The sequence below is a fragment of the Sorghum bicolor genome, chromosome 5, assembly GCF_000003195.3.
Source record: "Sorghum bicolor cultivar BTx623 chromosome 5, Sorghum_bicolor_NCBIv3, whole genome shotgun sequence".
NCBI classification, from domain to species: Eukaryota; Viridiplantae; Streptophyta; class Magnoliopsida; order Poales; family Poaceae; genus Sorghum; species Sorghum bicolor.
Window position 1 is genome coordinate 10,935,588 of NC_012874.2, and position 20,698 is coordinate 10,956,285.

The following is a 20,698-nucleotide window of genomic DNA, read 5'->3' on the forward strand; positions in this document are numbered from 1 at the left end:
TCGTAATTTTTCGACTTAGTTTAAATTTTATATAATTAAAAAGCACTTATACCACACCTCGATGCACTACTGCAGACAGCGCCTTTGCCGAGCGCCTGGGACGCTCGGCAAAGAGCGATTTGCGCTCGGCAAAGTCTTTGCCGAGCGTGGCGCTCGGCAAAGAGGTTCCGGCAAAGAAACGCTCGGCAAAGGCTTCTTTGCCGAGCGTCTTTTATCGGGCGCTCGGCAAAACCTTTGCCTAGCGCCAAAAAGGCCTTCGGCAAAGAAAAGCGACGGGCATGACCGTTATGCACCGTGACACTTTCTTTGCCGAGCGTCTTCACTCTGCGCTCGGCAAAGAGCAAATTTTTTTTTGAAAATTCCTTTGCCTAGCGCCTAAAAGACAACGCTCGGCAAAGAGGAAATTAATTTTTTTTAAAAAAAACTTCTTTGCCGAGCGCCTCCAACAACGCGCTCGGCAAAGAGGATAAAAATTGTTTTTTTAAAAAAGTCTTTGCCTACTGCCTCCAACCTGGCGCTCGGCAAAGCTGGGTAGGTTGCTGTTGTCCCACGCCAAAGATTCCAGCTTTGCCTAGCGCGGCGCTCGGCAAAGACTCTTTGCCTAGCGCTGCGCTAGGCAAAGCTGGAATCCGTTTTTTTTTGCTTTCTTTCACTGCAAACACAGCAAATCATATGTATATATATCATATTGATATCACCATGAACACAAGTAGCACCATTTATATCACAATTCCATCAATTTTATCACCACCGGCAAATTATTTATCACAATAGCACATATATCTCATAATAACATCACTTATTCGGCGATAAAGTCCATACAACAACTTGATTCTAATGAAGTTCAACACAACAAGTCCAAGTCCATGACATGAAGTTCCACACAACAAGTCCAAGTCCATGACATGAAGTTCCACACAACAAGTCCAAGTCCATGACACGAAGAGAAGGAATACATGACAACTTCTTCGACGACGTTACTCACGCGGCGGTGGAGGTGCGTACTCGGGCCACCCATTTGATGGCGGCGACGGTCTCCCATGCTCGTTCGCCACTTGGTTCGAACCCGCCGACTGAGGCTACACACAAGAGCAGCGATTGCATGAGACAAAGTTAAATAGCTAAATAACATGCATGTGTGATATATATTACTCACCGGAGTAGTGTGGAGAGCAACGAAGGGAGGAACGACGGGAGGAGGCTGAGGTGGACCCATCAAGTTGGGTGGCAAAGTAACACCCAAAGAACTCTGCAGAAACGCCAGCACATCTGACATCCTCTGGTCAGTTGCCAGCCGCGCCGCCCGCTCTGAAGCCACAACCGCCTCCAGCTCGTCAGCCCTCTTGTTCGAAGTTTCCACCTGGGCCTATACATTGTTGCAAAGGTAATGTTAGTGAAGCGAGAAGAAAATCCTTAATGCATGATGAGTAAACAAAAACTAACCTGTAGTGCCTCGACCCGGGCCTGTGCATAGGCCGGCCGCTCGCGTATCGGCGGGAGTCCGGAGCCGCTCGTGGTCTGTGCTCGGATCTGTGAGAGAGAGGGAGTAGTGGTGCTGTCGATCACGCTGTTCGCCATCCAGTAGCGCCCATGTTGCTTTCCCTTTCCAAGACACATGACGAGGCGTGCATCGATGTTGTCATTCGTTGGATCATAATCCAACCCATGCATCGCCCTCGCCGCCTCGTGGTACTCGGTGACTTTCTTGTAGGCGCTCTCACTTGTGTATGCCTCGGGCGGGTCCTCCGGGTTGAAGGAGACGTCGGACGTCGCCTTGCCCTTGTGTGACATGGTATATGCCGCGAAGTAGGAGCATTGCTGGCCACCGTGCGCCGCCGACTGCGAGAACGAAAAGAAGTTTGTTAGTAGTCTTTGCCTAGTTAAATTAAAGCATGGAAACAGTTACAAACATGATGACGTACCCAAGCTCGGGCGAAGCCGCCCACGTTGCGGTTGCCTTGATGGTGAGGAACACCTGGCATGGCCAAACGGTGAGCCCGGAAAGTCGCGTGCTGCTGCCGCCACTCCTCGCTCAACCAACGGTCCACGATTTGCCCCCACGCCTCAGGGGACTTTTCGCACCACCAAGGAATGACCTACATGTCATGAAGTAATCGACATGTTAGGCAGTCAAGTTCATAGCACTTAATGTTGAAAGGAACTTAATTTAAAGTTGCTCAGTTACCTGCATGAACTGCTCTTTGGTCAGAGAGAGGCTCCGCTCTCGAATTTGTTTCTTGTTGACGCTCTCGCCAAATTGCTTCCCATAGTAGTCTCTGATGGCCTGGATTCTCGCCTCGTGGTACATGTCCGTGACGCGCTTCCTGCAAGCTTTCCTAGCCACGGCATCCGCATTGCCCTCGTAGCTCTCGTCGAGCTTGAAGTATGTCTGCATATGAAGACACAATGTATGCATTAGTTATTTCAAGTAGGATCCAATGAATGCGTTGCATTGAGGCATGTAGTGCGAGGAAAGCTTGCCCAGAACTCCTGAAGGATGAGCGCTGCCATGTTGCCTGCGGTGGCATGGTGGGCGGACTCGTAGTGGGCCCACGTGTAGGCAGGCTCGTCCTTCCCGGCATGTGTTACAATGCCAGGGAAGTAGTGCCTGACCAGGGCACCTAGGACGCCATTCACATGGCGTGAATCCCCTTCCGACACAACCCTCCAGGTCCTGCACAAGTGATAAAGTAGACATATTAGTATATATTTAGATTTTGAACAAAGGATACAAATTAATAGTGATAACATATAGAGGTGTCTTACGCTTGCCCCTCTGGGACAATCGAAACGCGTCGCCTCGGTTTGTCAGGGAGAGACGAGGGACCTCGGAAGTAGACACTGCCCGTAGTAGCGGAAGATGACGTCCTAGCAGAGCCCTCAGCCCCGCCACCGCCGAGGTCCCCGTCGTCATCCCCCTCGTCCTCCTCGTCCTGCTGCACCACCACCTGCTGCTCCTCATCCTCGTCGTGCACCACCTGCTGCTCCTCATCCTCCTCCTGCTGCGGCTGCTCCTCGTCCTCCTCCTGAGGCTCAGGCTGGACCACGTGAGTCATCCTCCTCGTCGGCCTCCTCGCTGTCCTCCTCGCCATCTTGCGGCGTCTCGTCCCCACTGCAGTGGGCTCTGGCACGTCGTCTGCACCCCCTCTACTACCAGAGCCCTGGTAGAAGTGGCTCAGGCTCCTCTGACGGCCTCCTGGCATTTTTGCTCAATCACCTGCAATTAAGAAGGAATATACGTAATTAGAAATAGATATAAAATAAACAAAACTAAATTACAAAATCTGAAAGTATTACATGTATGTTACAAATATTCTTCATGATCGGGATTAGCTAGACCGTAAGTCTCATCATCACTATCAACCAGGTCAAAATAATCAACAACATCTGGCGGAGGAATGTTGTCTTCATCATTATTGCCTAGACGCAACCGCTCAAGCATTTGTAAGTCATTTGGATCTCGCACCTCATCTTCGTCATCATCATCAATGACCATTACATTGTGTACATCCATTCCTATCTCACAGGTTAAGTCTATCTCGAACCTCCCCTGTAGCCCATCTTCTTGGTAAAACTCTCCATCATACGTGGTTGGGTTGAAGTGGTAGTCTTCATCATTTGGGAGAGGTGCTCCGCCGTGTGGCGACACCTTGTGCACAACACACCAACCACTGAGATCCAGTCTAGCCTTGCAAGCATACGACGTATAATAAACTTGTGTGGCCTGTTGTGCCACAATATACACATCGTCTCTTGGATAGACAGAATCATGTCGAATTTCAACAAGACCAAGATTCGGGGTCTTCCTTGTTACTTCTGGATCAAACCAATGGCATTTGAATATGACAGGACGAGCTTTGGTGCTACCAGGGAATGTGATTTCGTATATTTCTTCAACTCTTCCATAGTAGTCCTTGCCATCAGTGCCAGGCGTAAAAACCCCACTATTTGTGGTCTTTCGATTTGGCCGCACACGCTCGTAGCTTCTTGTGTGAAACCGAAAACCATTCACATCGTAAGCGGACAATGACTTGACTCGGCGGTCACACCCATTGGCAACACATCTCAGGTCAGCACCGATAGAAGGATCGGTTCGGGCCTTAGTTGAGAACCAACAAATGAAATCGGGCCTCCCTTGTCCCGCACCATTGGCGAGGAGGGTGTCTTGTTCTGACGGGGTAGGCTCCCTTGGGCGAAGCCAGTATTGACGAATGAATTCCCTGTGACGAGTAACAAGGGGGTTAGATGTAGAAAAGGTGTGGGATTATTGAAACTAGTCTGTTGAGAACTTACACAATGTATGGCTCCACCTCTTCTAGGTTTGTCAATACATACAACATGATTTTACGCCACTCCACATTTGACAAGGGCTTAGTGGTCGACCCACCGGCTCTTCCCAGTTGCCCTCGGAAAAGGCTGACGGTCCACTCATTTTCATCAACATTATAGCGTGGAAGTGGATTATGCACACTTGGAAGGGTGTCGTCGTAATATGATGTTGTGAAGTTTGACGTCTCCTCCAAAGTGAATGCACTTGCAATTGAAGCCTCGATTTTACCCTTGTTTTTGCACTTTTTTCGAAGAGTCTTTAGGCACCTCTCGATCGGATAGCACCAACGGGCCTGCACGGGCCCCCCCATTCGTGCCTCATACGGGAGGTGTAATATCAGATGTTGCATGGGATTGAAGAAGCCTGGTGGAAAGATTTTCTCCAACTTGCAAAGTAGGACAGGTGCCACTTTTTCCAAGTCTGCAATCATGGATCGAGATAACTCCTTGGCACAGAGTTGGCGGAAGAAGTAGCTCAACTCTGCCAGCACTGTCCATATGGGCTCAGGGACGAAGCCTCGAACCATCGTCGGGAGAAGACGCTCAATCCAAATGTGGTAGTCATGACTCTTCATCCCGTTCACTCGGAGAGTACTTAAGTTCACTCCCCTCCTCAGATTTGCTGCATACCCATCGGGGAACATCAACGTCTTCATCCATTCGAGTACTTCCCTCCTTTGTCTAGGGGCCAGGACAAAATCTGCCTTAGGCCTTTTCCATGTCCTACCACCACTAGGAGCTTGTATCTCTTGATGTGGTCTATAGCACAACTCTGCAAGGTCCAATCGAGCCTTAGGGTTGTCCTTTGACTTTTCAGTGTTCATGAGCATTGCCCAGAGTGCCTCCGCGACATTCTTTTCGGTGTGCATGACATCAATGTAATGTGGCATGAGGAGGTCATCAAAATAAGGGAGTCTTGTCAAGCCAGACTTATGAGTCCACATATGTTCCTCGCTATATCCCACGAACCCATCACCTTGTTCATTCTCCACGAGAGCATCAATCTGAGCATGGACCTCAGCAGGAGTCATCATCTCTGGTGGAGGTTCAGTGACTTCGACACCTTTCGTAAAGCCTATGGTGTCTCGCCTGAATACGTTGTCGAGGGGCAAAAATTGACGATGTTTGTCGAACGACGAATACTTGCCACCCTTCTTGAGCCAGATGAACCTCAGATGAGCCTTGCATAATGGACATGGGAACTTCCCATGGACACACCAACCAGAGAATATCCCATACGCTAGGAAGTCATGCATGGAGTACTGGTACCAAACATGCATTTTGAAGATAGTCTTTGTTGCTCGATCATATGTCCACACCCCATCCTCCCAAGCACAGACCAGTTCATCAATCAGAGGCTCCATGAAGACACCCATCTTCTTCCCCGGGTGTCCAGGAATAATCAATGACAAGAATACGTTCTGACGTTGAAAGGAGACACCAGGGGGGAGGTTGAGTGGGATGACGAACACAGGCCAACACGTGTACGGGGCAGCCATCATACCATATGGATTGAACCCATCTGTTGCCAATGCCACGCGTACATTACGTGCCTCTGACGCTTTCTCATGATGGATGCGATCAAAGTGTTGCCATGCTTCACCATCGGACGGATGCACCATTTTCTCGGGATTGTATCGTTTCCCTAATTTGTGCCATGTCATTTGCTTAGCAGGCTCCTCGCTCATGTATAGCCGTTGGATCCTCGGCAAGAAAGGGAGGTACCGTAGGATTTTCATCGGGATGGTAAGCTGCTCCTTCTGGCCGCCACCAGAGTCTACCTCCAGGTACCGAGAGGCTTTACACTTCGGACAGTACTTCTCCTGCTCAAGATCTTTCCTAAACAAGACACACCCGTTCGGACAACAATGTATCTGCTCGTTCGGCATCTTGAGTCCATCAAGGAGTTTCTGGCACTCGTACAGGCTCTTTGGCAGCACGTGGCCCTTCGGAAGCATGCTAGCAATCAAGGCCAGCATGCCATTGAAGTGTTGCCGACTCATGTTGATCTCGGCCTTAAACGCCATCACGCGTCCAACGGCATCGAGCTGACAAACCGTCGTGCGATCATGAAGGGGTTTCTGTGCCGAAGCCATCATGTCATAGAATGCCTTTGCGGATGCCTCTGCCTCCTCCGCACGCCCATCGGGGATTTGTGCTTGTGCAAAGTCATCTAACAAGTCTACAACCCCACCACCATCATCGACATGCTCGAGGCGAGGCCGCACAACCTCCTCTCTCAACCGATGCGCTTCACCATGGTGTACCCACCGGGTATAGCCCAACACAAAGCCATTCAACTGAAGATGTTTAGCCATGGTCTCCTGGTTCTGCCATTTCCTATTTGCACACTTGCTACAGGGACACTTCGCCAATCGCGCTCTATTCACACCACTGCCAAATGCACGGTCCAAGAAAGCCTCTGTCTTCTGCCCCCATTCAATGCTGAAATCATGCTTGCTTGTGTATCCCGCATACATCCACTCACGGTCATCCATCGTCTAACATGCATATCAAAGATAAACATAAACATCAAGTGCATCTACTTCGTGTTCCTACCATCTAATAGGTAAGGATAGGTCCTAATCCCACCTGTGAATGCGTAGACGAGGTTAGTTTCCATGGGCTACTCCGAGCCGAGACAGAATTTCGGCAGCACCTCCCCGCTGTTCTCCAGATACACGTCCCGTCGGGGAGAGTGTGTATCCGAAGAACAACACGGAGGTGAGGCCGAAACCCTATCTCGGATCAGAGCATACTATGGAAACTAACCTCATCTACGCATCCACGGGCTGTCCAAAAAAGTGGACAATCCGAAACAGATACGGTTATACATATGCCAAGCTCGCATACTTCCAACCGTATCCGTTTCGGACGGGAGACGCCTAACTGGGTAACGCGACCTAAGACCATATGTGACGCAAACAGGGGTCATACCGTACGTGCCGGTGAAGATAGGCTACCGGGCCAGTGCCGAGTTGTGCTCCTCTGGCTATCCTCCAACGGGAGCCCTCCTGAAAAAAAACAATTAGTGAGAAAAAAAATTCGGCAGCACCTCCCTTGTACGGGGAGGTTACCAAACCTGCAAAAAAAAGACGACACGATGGCCGACAACCACAAATACATCACCAACACGATGGCCGACAATCACATACATCACCGGCGTGGGGCGCCGTCGGACAGCAGCGGCAAAGGAGGGCCGGCGCAGCCGCGGCCGCGACGGGGCGGCGCCGGCACGGCCGCGGCGAGGCCGGAGCGGGCACGGCCGGGACGGGGCGGCGCCGGCGCGGCCGAGGCGGGGTCGGGGCCGGCCGGGCGCGGCCGGGGCGGGGTCGGGGCCGGCCGGGCGCGGCGGGGTCGGGGCCGGCCGGGACGGGGCGGCGCCGGCGCGGACGAGGCGGGGTGGGTGCCGGCCGGGCGCGGCCGAGCCGGGGTCGGGGCCGGCCGGGCGCGGCTGGGACGGGGCGGGGCGGCCACGGGCGCTACCGGGCCGGGGACGGCGCGGGAGGCGCGGCCGGGCGCGGGCGGCGCGGCCGGCGCGGGCGGCGCGGGCGGCACGGCCGGGCGCGGCCGGGCGCGAGCGGCGCGGGAGGCGCGGCCGGGCGCGGGCGGCGCGGTGGGCGCGGGCGGGGCGGGGGGCGCGGGCGGCGCGGGCGCCAAGCTCGCCGTGCGGGTGGGCGCGTGTGGGCAGGCACTCTGTGTTTTTGGTTTTGGTAGCTCGTGTTTGTATTTGGGCTGCTCCTTTGCCTAGCGTTCCCGATCTGGCGCTCGGCAGAGGTGTCCTTTGCCAAGCGCCAGATCGGCAGCGCTAGGCAAAGGCTTTTTCGACTTTTTAAAAAAAAAAATTCTGTTTGTTTTTTTTTGAATGAAGTTAGCCATTACACAATTTTGCCGAGGGCCCTCTAACAACGCTTGGCAAAGAGGTCAACTTTGCCTAGCGCAACCCTCGGCAAAGCGTCTTTGCCTAGCGCTGACTTTTGGCGCTCGGCAAAGAATTTTTTTATTTTTTACTTTTTGCTTCCAAACTTTTTTGTTTTGCACTACACATTATTTAATAGTATATGTTAAGGTTTTGGTAGTTTTTAAAATCTTTTTATTATATATCTTTAGTTAATTTGGTTTAATTGAATTTCTACGATAAACGCGGGTTTGAACTGCAGGTGTATCGAATCTCCGAATTCGACGGTTCAAAAATTGATATTCGCTTTACATAGCGTATGTTAAGGCCATATCCAGGAGCACGCATGAAATATCGAACATCTCGCGCACGGAACACGGCGACCAAGTTGCGCGTGAAGTGCTATTAAATTATATAAAATGCAAATGAAGTCGAAAAATTACATAACTTAGCGACACGTCTTTGGAACACATGTGGATGCTATGGTAAAAAGTTGGTAAAGTTTCGTGCATGTTATCACGGAAGTTAGTTAGAAACCTAGACATCTCTCATGTTATCACTAAAGATATATAATAAAAAGATTTTAAAAACTACCAAAACCTTAACATATACTATTAAATAATGTGTAATGCAAAACAAAAAAGTTTGGAAGCAAAAAGTAAAAAATAAAAAAAATTGTTTGCCGAGCGCCAAAAGTCAGCGCTAGGCAAAGAGAGCCTTTGCCGAGCGCAAAAATTCAGCGCTAGGCAAAGAGATGCCTTTGCCGAGCGCCAAACGTCAGCGCTAGGCAAAGAGATGTCTTTGCCAAGCGCCTAACGGAGGGCGCTCGGCAAAGGGTGACGGCAGGTACCCCATGTTACATGTGTTATCTCTTTGCCGAGTGCAAGCCGTTGCCGAGCGCTTGGCGCTTGGGAAAGATGTCCTTTGCCAAGAGCGGGCCTTTGCCGAGCGTCTGGTGCTTGGCAAAGACGTTCTTTGCCGAGCGTCTCCGTTTGCCGAGGGCACTACCCTCGGCAAAGAAATCTTTGCCGAGCGCTGTCTTTGCCGAGGGTCCTGCGCTAGGCAAAGGTGGCCTTTGCCGAGCGCCCGATTTATAGCGCTCGGCAAATAACCAAACGCTAGGCAAAGGCGCTGTCTGCCGTAGTGATGGTCATGTTCCATGGATAAGGACTTCAAAATTTTTAGGTGAGTTTCTAGATACGACCTCAAAATAAACTCTCCAACATAAATATCATTTTTCTAATGTCTAAATTTTATTATTTCATATACTTACAGTTTAAAGTTGGATTATATGACGGAAAATCCAATTAAAAGAAATTAATTAACGAAATATAGCAAAAAATATTACAAAATTATGAAATTTGTCAAGGTGTCATGTTATCATATGTGGAGTCTATGAAAAAAATTGAGAAAGTTTGAAGCATGTTGGAATATCGAATGTCCAAAACCCATATATCTCCACATCTAATCGCTTGTGAACACATGCGCGAATGTCTAGGTTTTATACATCTGACATCACAACTTTCTCTAAACTTTTTAAAATTTTTATCATAGGCTACACATGTGATAACATGACAACTCAACAAGTTTCGTAATTTTTTGACTTTGTTTGAATTTTATATAATTAAAAAGCACTTCTACAACACCTAGATGGTCATGTTGTGGGGACAAGGACTTCAAAATTTTGGATGAGTTTCTGGGCACGGCCTCAAAATAAACTCTCCTAAATGAATATCATTTTTCTAATGCCTAAGTTTCATTATTTTATGCATCTGCAGTTCAAAGTTGGATTATGCGGTGGACAATTCAATTAAACGAAATAAATTAACGAAATGTAGCCAAAAAGGTAAAAGAATCACGAAACTTTTTGAGGTGTTATTTTATCACCTCTGGAGCCTATGATAAAAAATTCAAAATTTTTTAAGCAAGTTGTGTATGCAAATAAATTAGAAAAAAAATTTTATCGACTGCCCTAGATGTAGGCAGTTGGCAAAGGATATTTATAATTAAAATAAACCGCGGCTTTGCCGATTGGCTTGCGCGGTAGCGGTCGGCAAAGGACTTTAACCTAAAACCCAGCCTATCTTGTGCCAAGCTTATCTTGTAAAAAAAAAAGCCAACCTGCCCCTCCTGGCCTCCTCACGCACGCAGCACTCCCGCACGCATCGCCTCCTCCCGTGCACGCAGCGCCGCCGCCGCACTCCCGCCGTCGGCCGCGCCCCGCCGTCGATCTGCCTCCCCTGCACCCTGCGCCCTACGCCCGCACCCGCGCCTCCTCCCCTGCACCCGCGCCCCCGCCGTCGACCGCCCGGCCGCCCGGCCGCCCCGGCGCCCCGACCGCTCCGATCCGGCCGCTCCGGCGCCCCTCGATCGCCTCGGCCGGCGTGAAGTTCGATCCGACGGACCAGTAGCTGCTGGAGCACCTGGAGGGGAAGGCGAGGCCGGACGCCCGGAAGCTGCACCCGCTCATCGACGAGTTCATCCCCACCATCGAGGGCGAGAACGGCATCTGCTACACGCATCCGGAGAGGCTTCCTGGTGAGTAGAGCTAGCTAGACTGCTAGACACGCCAACATAAACTGCTGCTGCCTGCCCCTACGTACGCACGAAATCGTTCCTTCTTATGCGTGTATAATTTGGTTATATAGTAGTAGCTGAATGCATGCTTGCTACATCGTCAGCTATCAAAAGCGTTTGCTCTGCAAACATCCATCATATCTCCGATCCTGGCCCCCCTCAATCGCGAAAAAAGAAAAGAAAAAGAAAAAGAAACGTTCTATATATATCAATTCAGATTGTTTTTTCTTTAAGTTATCTATTCAGATTTAGACCAGTCGACGAAGATAGATCCGTCAAGGAAGAACCTTGATAAGCTAGCTTATAATATAGACTAATTCTTCTTTTAAAAAAATTCAAACAATCCTTATTTTGGTGTTAGAAAAAAGATTACATTCTGTACTGTTTTAGTCGTTTTCAATTGGGTGGTCTTGCTTAATCAACCAAGGCTAGTCTTAGAAATTTAGTGTGTTGCATTGTCTGCACACTCACATCATATATGTAAAACTACGTACATGTTTTACATATAAGTATGCTGGATTAGCCAAATCAGCTTTGATATATTTGGTCCTTAATAACACACCCTGATTTAGTCAGGGACAAAAGATTAGATACCAGAGATCATTCCGTGACTTGCATATTTTCTGGGAAGTTTTTTTTAGATTATGTGTCCGTCATTTGACTAGTAGTAGAATAAAATAGGTGAATTTACTGGGATTATGTCATTGTGTTCTCCCTGCTCGACTGCTTCCATTTGGAAAACATGAATTACATGATGCTTGTATCTCACCAGGATTATGAGGGCTTCAAAGACGATGAGCTGGAGGTACTTGAAAGAAGAAGTGGATGGGGTTCTCTGTACACGAGTGATCCTCAAGTTCTTTGCATGGACTCGAGTGATCCACAAAATCCTCCTGGTTATATTGGCCGGCAAAGTTGTGAGCCGCTCACCACACAGCAGTTTTTTTCACTGCGCCAGAATTGGCAACAGCTGCTAGATGGCAAGAAGACATACCTCCGCCCGCCAAAGAACAACCGTGTTGCCAAGGACAATTATGCCAACTGCCTCCTTGTAACCCCAGAACCTCTTCAGAAGGCAATACAATGTCAGGTATAAATATTGTAGCCTCATAAGCTACTTAACTGAATTTACTTGTTTGTTCCTTAATTAATCATGAGTTGTTTCTCCTTCACAGTGAAGTTTCTTTTTCATGCTCAATGAAATGGTCTGGCATCTGAAATTTCATACCATCCTCAACTATCATTAAGTATCCAGAAGTTTTATCATTGTTCTCTATTGAAACATCTGTGTTCTGTGATGCCCTGACCATACCCTGTTCATTGTGTTTGTAGATAAGATTTGCTAATCAATGGAAATAAATATGTGATGATGATTTGCACTAAACATTTCCTGGACTGTTTTCAGATTCCTTGAGTGCGTCCTAAGTCTTGGCTTAGATATTCCAGTCATGATTTCTTAAATATATTAAAAATAAAGCTGATGCATCTCTCGGTCAGGCTGGATGTTTCTGTTCCATTATCGAGAAAATGTTATCCATAAAATAGATTTGGTCTTCCACACTAAAACAATTCTTGTTTTTGTAATTTGGTGTCCTGGAAAAAAATTGTAAATATTGCCATGAACAGATACAGTGTGCCCTGCAGTATTTGTACAATAAAAATATCGTAAAAGTCAACCAGAAAGTTAAGTATGTCTTAAACAATGTTGAATACTTGGTTACCAGAGACTTCATGGGTTCATAATGTTTACTGCAAACACTAGCTAGCTTGCAAGTCTTTTTACGCAAAGACATATTGCCGTGAATCTTATAGCATTTTTTGTAAAAAAAAAGTAAACTCGGCGCGTCAGATGAAAGAGTTTGCCAGCTTCTTTCAGGGCCTGGAGATCTCTGGTTTCGGATGTTCTCCGTTGCCAGCTTCTGTTCTCGCTCCACCCCCTGTTCCTAGCCCTTTAGGGACTCCGGTGAGTTTCTAGCAGTCTGTCTATTGTTTTCGCTTGTACAGCTATCCCGCAGGTACTAATGAGATCGCTTCTCCTCTATGTCGGCGGGTTTAAACCCGACTCCACATGGCCTTTCTCCAGGTCAGGTGGGACCAGCACTATGTCAAAAAAGGAAATCACAGACGCGCGATTGCATAACTGGAAGTTAACACGCGTCTGTAATAGATTGTTACAGACGCCTGTTACTGTTGCGGTGTTAAAACGCGTCTGTGATTCGTCTTGTTACAGATGCGCGCCATGTACGAGCGTCTGTAGTTTAGTACAGACGCTTATTGTCAACACACGTCTGTAACTATGGAGTCTGAAGTTCCCCTATGATTCTAGATGGGCCGCTTGGCTGTCCGAAAATTGGCCTGTTAAGCCGATGTGGGTCGACAATACTAATTGGGCTGTTTTAATTTCTTTTGGGAAGAAAGTCATCTTTTTTAAGGTTTTGCCGTAAAAGACGTCCGTGCATGTTTTAACAATATGTAGACTAGCAAATTTTCTCAATAAATTAACATCATACAAACTCTTAGAGGGAAAAAATAAAAAAGGCACCCAAAGATTTGGATGGCTACTGTTGAAGACGATACAATAAATCAACAATAAGTATAAAACCACGTATATGAAAAGCTCTCGCTAAACTTATCCATATATATTTTAAATTACTAACAACTTGGCATAAAAGGCCACATGCACAATTTTACTAAATGTGCTCCACATCGTATACATGCCTTCATGGGTGAGTGGCACAAATAATAACCTTGATGCATATGACATGAATATCATGCAACGAAAAAAATGGAAGACTTAAACCATAAAAAGTGATACTAACCAAGCACCGTAACATGTCCTTACAACATTAAGTTCGAACTAACAATCACACATAGTTCATCACAATAGACTTACATAACTGGAATATAAATAGAAAGGAGTCCAAGGTCCATACATAAATATCTTCGATAAAAGAGACGATCACAAAAGTTCTCCCCCTGTGGCGTCAAGCGCCAAAAAAGAAATATGTCGGCAAAGAACATGCCTCACTTGTCATCAGCAACATTGTCGTCCTCTTGGGTCCCATCGGTATCCTGGTTGCCAAAGTCCGAAGGGCCGCTGGCGGGGAAGAGAGTGTCGAACGCAGGGTTGAAGAAGTAACTTGCTAACCCATAGGTAGCATCAGCCCATCCAGAGGACGAGCTGGCAGCTACACCCTGGTGTGCACCGAACGAGGACTGGGGCTGCACAAAAGACTGCTGAAACTGTGGGTGGAACCAAGCGGGCTGTGGAGGAGCTGGAGGAAGAGAGCGAACCGGAGACAGGGGCACACCAGCCTGCACTGCTATCGCCTTTCGCTGAACCTCAGCACGGTGGAGCTCCTCCTCGACGATGCGCTGGTGTTCTCTGTTAGCCTCATGGATGGCCATGCACATCCCAAACACAGATCGAAGAGCCCTCATGACAAGACCCTAGTCGGCCTGAGTAGTAGCTGCTGCATTGGAGGTAGTGTCTACAGAAGGCAAAGGCTCAGATTGTCGTGGCTTGCGGCCCCTCCTCGGTGCCGTCTCATCAATCCGCACAGGATGATACACCTCATGGCGCATCTCTTTGACAAACTCCTTCTTACTGACTATCTCAATCATCTTCATTATATATGGAGCATGAGAACAAGACCTTTTAGCATCCCAAGAGGTCAGCTGAATCTGCTTCAAAATGAAACCAAAAGCACTGAAGGAGTCTTCGTTATCCTCCTTGAGAGCAACCAAGAAAGGACCCATAGTAGATAGGATTTCTGAAGCACCACCAATCTTGGGGACCACAGTTTGCCTCACCAACAAATTAATGTAGCGATAAACCTTTCTCATTTTCTTGAGGGTATAAAATTCTTCCATGGTGGCACTCGTATAGTAAGCAAAAGATATATCAATGTTACGACTAGGTGAGCAATCAAGCCATGGCTTCTCAAAGTCATCAAGGTCAAATCCAAGAATTTGAGCAAACCTAGGATAAGAAACAGAATACTTCTGACCCTGTGTGCGAAAGTGCACACAACCATGGTCCGTATCTGTAGGATCCTCATACCAAACGGTTGCAAAGAATTGAGCAATGATCTCATTGTTCCATGGATATTGCATAGTCATGATGTTCTTGAAGTTGTGCCTCTCCAAAATAGCAAGAGCCTTGGTCATTTCGGGATCATCAATGCGAGCACAATAGTTCCAATCGATGCACTTCTGCTCTACCACTGGCTGAACTTTAGATCGAATAACAGAATTGTAGTAGTCCAGCTGAAAAGGAGTTGCAAACCGAGGATCAAGAATCTCAACAACATCAACCTCATCAGGACAGACAAACCTTTGAGCAAAAACTTGTCCACTATAGTTCCGGGTGTAGTCCTTAGGTTTAGGTGGGTGAACATCATAAGGGCTGCGCCGCAACGCTTCTTTAATGTACAGGTTGTCGGTCACCTGAACAAACTCAAGATTCTCATTGGGCAAATCCAAATCAGGAGCATGCTTGCGGACACGAGCCTTGCCACGACCCGCTAGCACCTTGCGTCTGCCACTCAATGTCACTGCAGCAAGCCGCTGCCCACGCTTGGGAGGTGGCGAAGCAACATCCTCATCACCACGACAAATCCTCTTGCGAACCATACTGCAAAGAAAAGGCGTGAACGCATAAGAGATAAGGTGCAAGATATACGAAAAGGCAGGGGCAGAACAAGCGCTAATTTGTCAACTAACAACAATGACTTACAGTAAACATAATTGTTTAGATTAGTACTATAACTATAAATAAAGCAACAAAAATTAGAGCATCTTCAAGAACTTTTATTAAGTTAACTCTCTAAATCATCATTCAGAGAGTTATTTGGATAACAAAAATGCTTCATATATCTTTGTACCCTATAGCTAAAGAGACTATTGGAGCCTTTTTATAAAAAAATGTCTTTTCCAATTATTTAGAAGAAAAATCAAGAGCCTCAAAAAATTGCAGTTACAGGAACAAAACAATTTCAGAGAACTTGTTACCAATGTTCAAGTGGAAAATAAAAAGTTCAATTATGACATTACTAGAAATAATAATGGCCTTCATTATGGTAATCCCAAATAACCATGTGGCATCCATTTAGTTAAGTTGGGTAGAATTATCTATTACTTCATTGGAGGTAACAAGTGAAATACGTATTTAGTTATTAAGTCAGGAAGAAGTCCTTAACTTTTTCCTATTATATTCGATGTGATAAAAGATTTCGACTATTAAAACTTTGCATATGGGAACGGGGTTGATTTAAAGTCACTCACTTCTTGCATTGCTGCATATTTCATGATCTGACATGTGGTATCTTTCACTGCATGGTAACAGCTGTGCTGGCTGTATTGAAAATCACAAGCTAGCTGTGTTGACCTATACCTTTTGTACATACTGTAATAAACCAAAGCCCCCAGAGCACAACACTGCCGATCTTGTAAAATGCGTGTGGTGAACATGGATCATAATTGCCCAGCTATAAGTATGATAACTGAATTCTGCTGCGTTAGTATTTTTTGATGATTGTTACTTCACTTGTTTATTCATTAACTACTTCTGTTCAAGTGCAGATAGGCAACTGTGTGCGAGCATCAAAGCATCAAGTGTTTTTCAATTTCCTTATATCTGCAGTTATTAGTTGTTCTAATGCTGCTGGGATGACCATATATGCGAGTTATAAGATGTGGCCCTCTGTTGATTTTCAAACCTAGCATCAAACCATCACTCCGTGAGTTATTACTTATAATATATGCTAGTTTATCAGTCAATGCTGGTATAGGAGTATTACTGTGCCAGCAGCTGATGCTTAATGTGGCTGGGAGAACTGCGCTCGTCAAAGCAACACTCTCGGCAATCCCAGTCCATCGCGCTATGCCTGTCGCCGTGGGCAATCAACGCCATTTACAAGCTACACAGGGCGTTCATGTGGGCAGGGGCAGACAATGTGCAGGGCGGGCGATGCAAGGTTGCCTGGCCAAGCGTCTGCAGGCCCAAGTAGCTTGGTGGTCTGGGCGTCACTGACCGCAGGCGGGTGGGAATCGCGCTGCGCGTGCGCTGGGTCTGGCGAGACCGTCTGAACGGTCGACCGCCGACTACCAAACAGGGCGTCGTGCTAGCGCTGTTCCAGGCGGCAACTGTTTTCCACCTGGGGAACGACCAATCAACTTTCTTCTGGACAGACCGGTGGCTAAACAGGTCTAGTATACAAACGTTGTGAGCTTTACCGAATAAGCTCACAAGCCGTTGTGAGCTTTAACAAATAAGCACTTAGATTTACATATGACACGATGGTTTGGTTCTATAATGTATATATGTAGCATGTACACCCAATTTTAAATAGTAGCCACTAGCGCAAACCCTAGCTGATGGATTTTGCAAAGAAAAAGACTTGGGGTTGCAAAGCAACAACAGATCGGGAATAATTGAACACTAAATTATGAGGGGGCAAAAGAAATCGACCAAAAGCGAAAAACGTGCGCAGATCGGACAAAAAGAACTCACCTTGAAAAGGACCGTCACGTGTTGGAGAAAAAGGACCAGCGGGATTTGGAAAGCACTTGGATTGTCGCTGTCGGACGGAGCTGGTCCGGGCGCTGCAGATGATGGGGATGTGTCTGCCGACCTCGCTGGCCCGGGCGAGCTCGCAGTAGGGCACGACGGCGCAGCCTAGATGGAGGGGCTCCTGTCGCTGCCGCGAGTGGGAAACGCATGGCTAGGAGGGCGCGTGCGCTACCACGCACGCACGGAAACGCAGGGAGGGGCAGCGAGGGGGCAGGGAGGCAGGCAATGATGGCGAGATGCAGGGGAGGCGGGCGGTGCACTTCTGGGACGGCTACGCGGCTGAGTTCATTCGCCGCACGGCGTAGAGGGTCGCGCGGCCCGTCGGAAGGGGGGGTGGGAACAGATAATGTTCTTTTTTTTTCCTAAAAAACGGCAAATGCAAGTGGGGGTGGACGCGCGAGGAAAGATCGAGGTAGGGCGAATGAATTACCACCTTGGCCATGGAATATATCCAGCCGAGGGTCCTCTGTCTTGAACCACGATTGAGGAAAAAAATCCAGTTTTGACGGCACTATTTCCAACCTGCAGTCCTCTATCTTCAACTAAACTGATAGCTCCAATTTGCTGTTGTGGTGGCACTGTGAAGCTTCACCAAAAGATCGTGAACAAGATAGATGAAACTTCAAGACTCTTTGTCGAATTGGGTAGAGACTGTGAGGGTTGTCTTCATTGCGGGGGATGTAGAAGGCTGGTGTGCTCGATGACAGGGGCGGCCATGCATGTGTTTTTAATTTCGTAAAAAGTCTATATTAGTACTCAACGCATGTGTCTAAAAATTGAATGTGACGGGCAGTAAACTGTAACAAGAGCAACTAAATAGGGATGCATGGAATACAAAAATATACTATTTACATGTAGTAGAGAATAATTTACTATACAAATCTTTTGAGCCTAATTACTCCACGATTGGACAATAATTATCAAATAAAACAAAAATGCTACAGTGTATTTTCAGTTTTAACACCCCTAACCAAACACCCCTACATCCATTATTTTGTTGTTAACTATTTTTCTATTTTATATTTTGTGACATTCTTCATCCATTTTACTAATATTTAATTATTTACATTTTTAAAAAGATTAAGTAGGTACATCATTACTCTTTTAATTTATTCACTAATTATATATTTTCATAATTAATGTTTCTGCAACACTTTTTATTCTACCCATTTCTTGATTTGTTTTCTATAAAAGTTCCACAAGCCTAAATACATAAACTCTCTTCGCACTATTTTTTGTAATGTCTTTCACAGGCAATTTCACTTATATTTGTTTATTTATGTTTAAAGACTATGTAAACACGTATTTTAAAAAGTATCTATTGCTTTTGTAAAATTATTATAGGTACGTGAAGCAACACTTTCTAATCTCATTTTGTTTCTTTGATTTTCTTATAAGTAATTACTTTCAAAAACAAAATGTTAATCGATATTATTTTCTTTAAGCTATGTTGGCATTTCTTTAAGCTAAGCTATGACGACATACACAATTATTAACGTCATGGCAACAGGCGGTCGGACCGGTAAAAGACCGAACCAGAGTCTCTACCGGTCCGGTTCACTTAAAAGATCGTCTGTGCAATTGAACCGGTAAAAACTGGTTAAACCGGCCGGTTTTTTACAGAACCGTTGAACCGGCCGGTTTTCTTCGAACCGCTTCGGTTTGTAGGGCGTGTGGTGCGGCAGTTCTGTGCTGTGTGGCTTGGTGCTAGGCTGCTAGCTGGTGGACTACTGCCCCTGTCATTGGTCCGCCCGCCTGCCTGCTCACAATTGGAAGTGTCCCATGCACAGTGGCGTGCAGCAGCAGCTGCTGTTACTTTTTTTATTTGCTAGAGCCTGGAGCTGAGCTGATGTCAGCATTTTTCTTTATAAATTTCAGAATTTCATAACTTTTCTAAATAAACTCAAAATTAGACAAATAATATATCTATTCCGATTATCTCAACGAGCTCTTTGAAGTGGCGCCCTTTGTTTTATCACTTGAGATTACTTTGCAATGCTGAATATTTAAATTACTATTGAAGTCTTTTTGCATCAATTTGTAAGTGCTCCAAGTTTATGTTTTTCCACACGTATTTTATATATTGGGTAAACAACTCTAGAGAACCATTACCTTGGAGTATGTGTTGTGTACTTGTGGATAGATAATCGAGAAGCGAGTTATATACTTGTATTTTTTATCATTGTTCTCATTTATATATGTGGTTAAGTACATGTTGTGAGCGGTTCAATTCATCCAGTTCAAAACTATCGAACCAGCGGTTCAACCGGTTCTTAACGGTTGGACCAGTGAACCGATGGCCTTACCGGTTCGATGTCCAGTCCGGTCCTAATAACTATGTTCTATACTACTTGATGCTCAACCATATATAGCTTGCGACTAAGTAGTGAATACTAGTATTGCGCGACTTAATTGCTTGTAGCAAATAGACGTATACATAAACCAACAAAGAGTCTGTGAGTCATCCACCCTATCAACAAACCGTCTGCAATCAACGCAGATCCAAGTCTATCCAAACGAAGCCTAAGGGAAAAGTTTATAGTAAACATGGCTGAATGCTGCAGCCTGACCAGTGCAACCACCAGCCAAAAAGTCAGCCACAGCAGCAGCCATTCGAATTCAAAAACTGACAGGACTGACACACATTGAAATTCAAATAATACACCAGTTCATTTGCATATATGCCAAACACCATAAACAAAGATTGTCAGCAGTCCAATACAACACAAATCACAATACTCCAGTTCTTACATATATCCCATCTGAGCCACAACCTGGCCTGCTAGGAGTTATTGCATTAATGCATCATCGCTCATATGCAATTCACATATAAAGCACTACTCCTAATTGGTTGCAGAGGTGGCTCCACAATTCAAAAGTTGTACCCATTATCCGGTACTTAACCAAGAACAACACGAAGGACAATTGGTCAAAATGCACCTACTAACTTGTCCTTCTTCCTGCCATCGGCTGCTACTCATCCGACTGGAAATCTGCATTTTGTCAAGGCCTAATGAGCACCCAAAACAACTAAATCAGTTGACTACATAATGACCAACGGAATTGGTTTCACTTACCTGTCTTCCCAAGCAGACCTAGGCCGTAAGTAATCCAATCCCTCACTTGTTCCATATCATTTGGGTCACTTAATGCCATTGCTGTCACTTTACTTAAAGGGCCAAGGTCTGGTGCTTGCCTACGCCTCCCCGCACGATGCTTTCCCTCCAGCCCACGCACGTAGTTGTGCAGTGCAAACAAAACCAGAATTATCTGTGTTTGTTTAGTTCCTGGATAGTGCGGTATGCTTTTGAGCATCCTCC

At 46.5% G+C, this 20,698-nt stretch overlaps 1 protein-coding gene and 1 long non-coding RNA gene across 2 annotated transcripts; both read left to right on the forward strand.

Moving 5' to 3' along the window:
• LOC110435873 (uncharacterized PE-PGRS family protein PE_PGRS54-like) lies at nt 7,433-8,080 on the forward strand. Its single transcript, XM_021461959.1, has one exon. The coding sequence runs from the start codon at nt 7,433-7,435 to the stop codon at nt 8,078-8,080; it is 648 nt and encodes a 215-aa protein (XP_021317634.1).
• Nucleotides 10,535-13,235, forward strand: LOC110435449. Its single transcript, XR_002453142.1, has 4 exons — nt 10,535-10,765; nt 11,577-11,894; nt 12,681-12,767; nt 12,888-13,235. It is a non-coding gene; the product is annotated as an uncharacterized LOC110435449 (long non-coding RNA).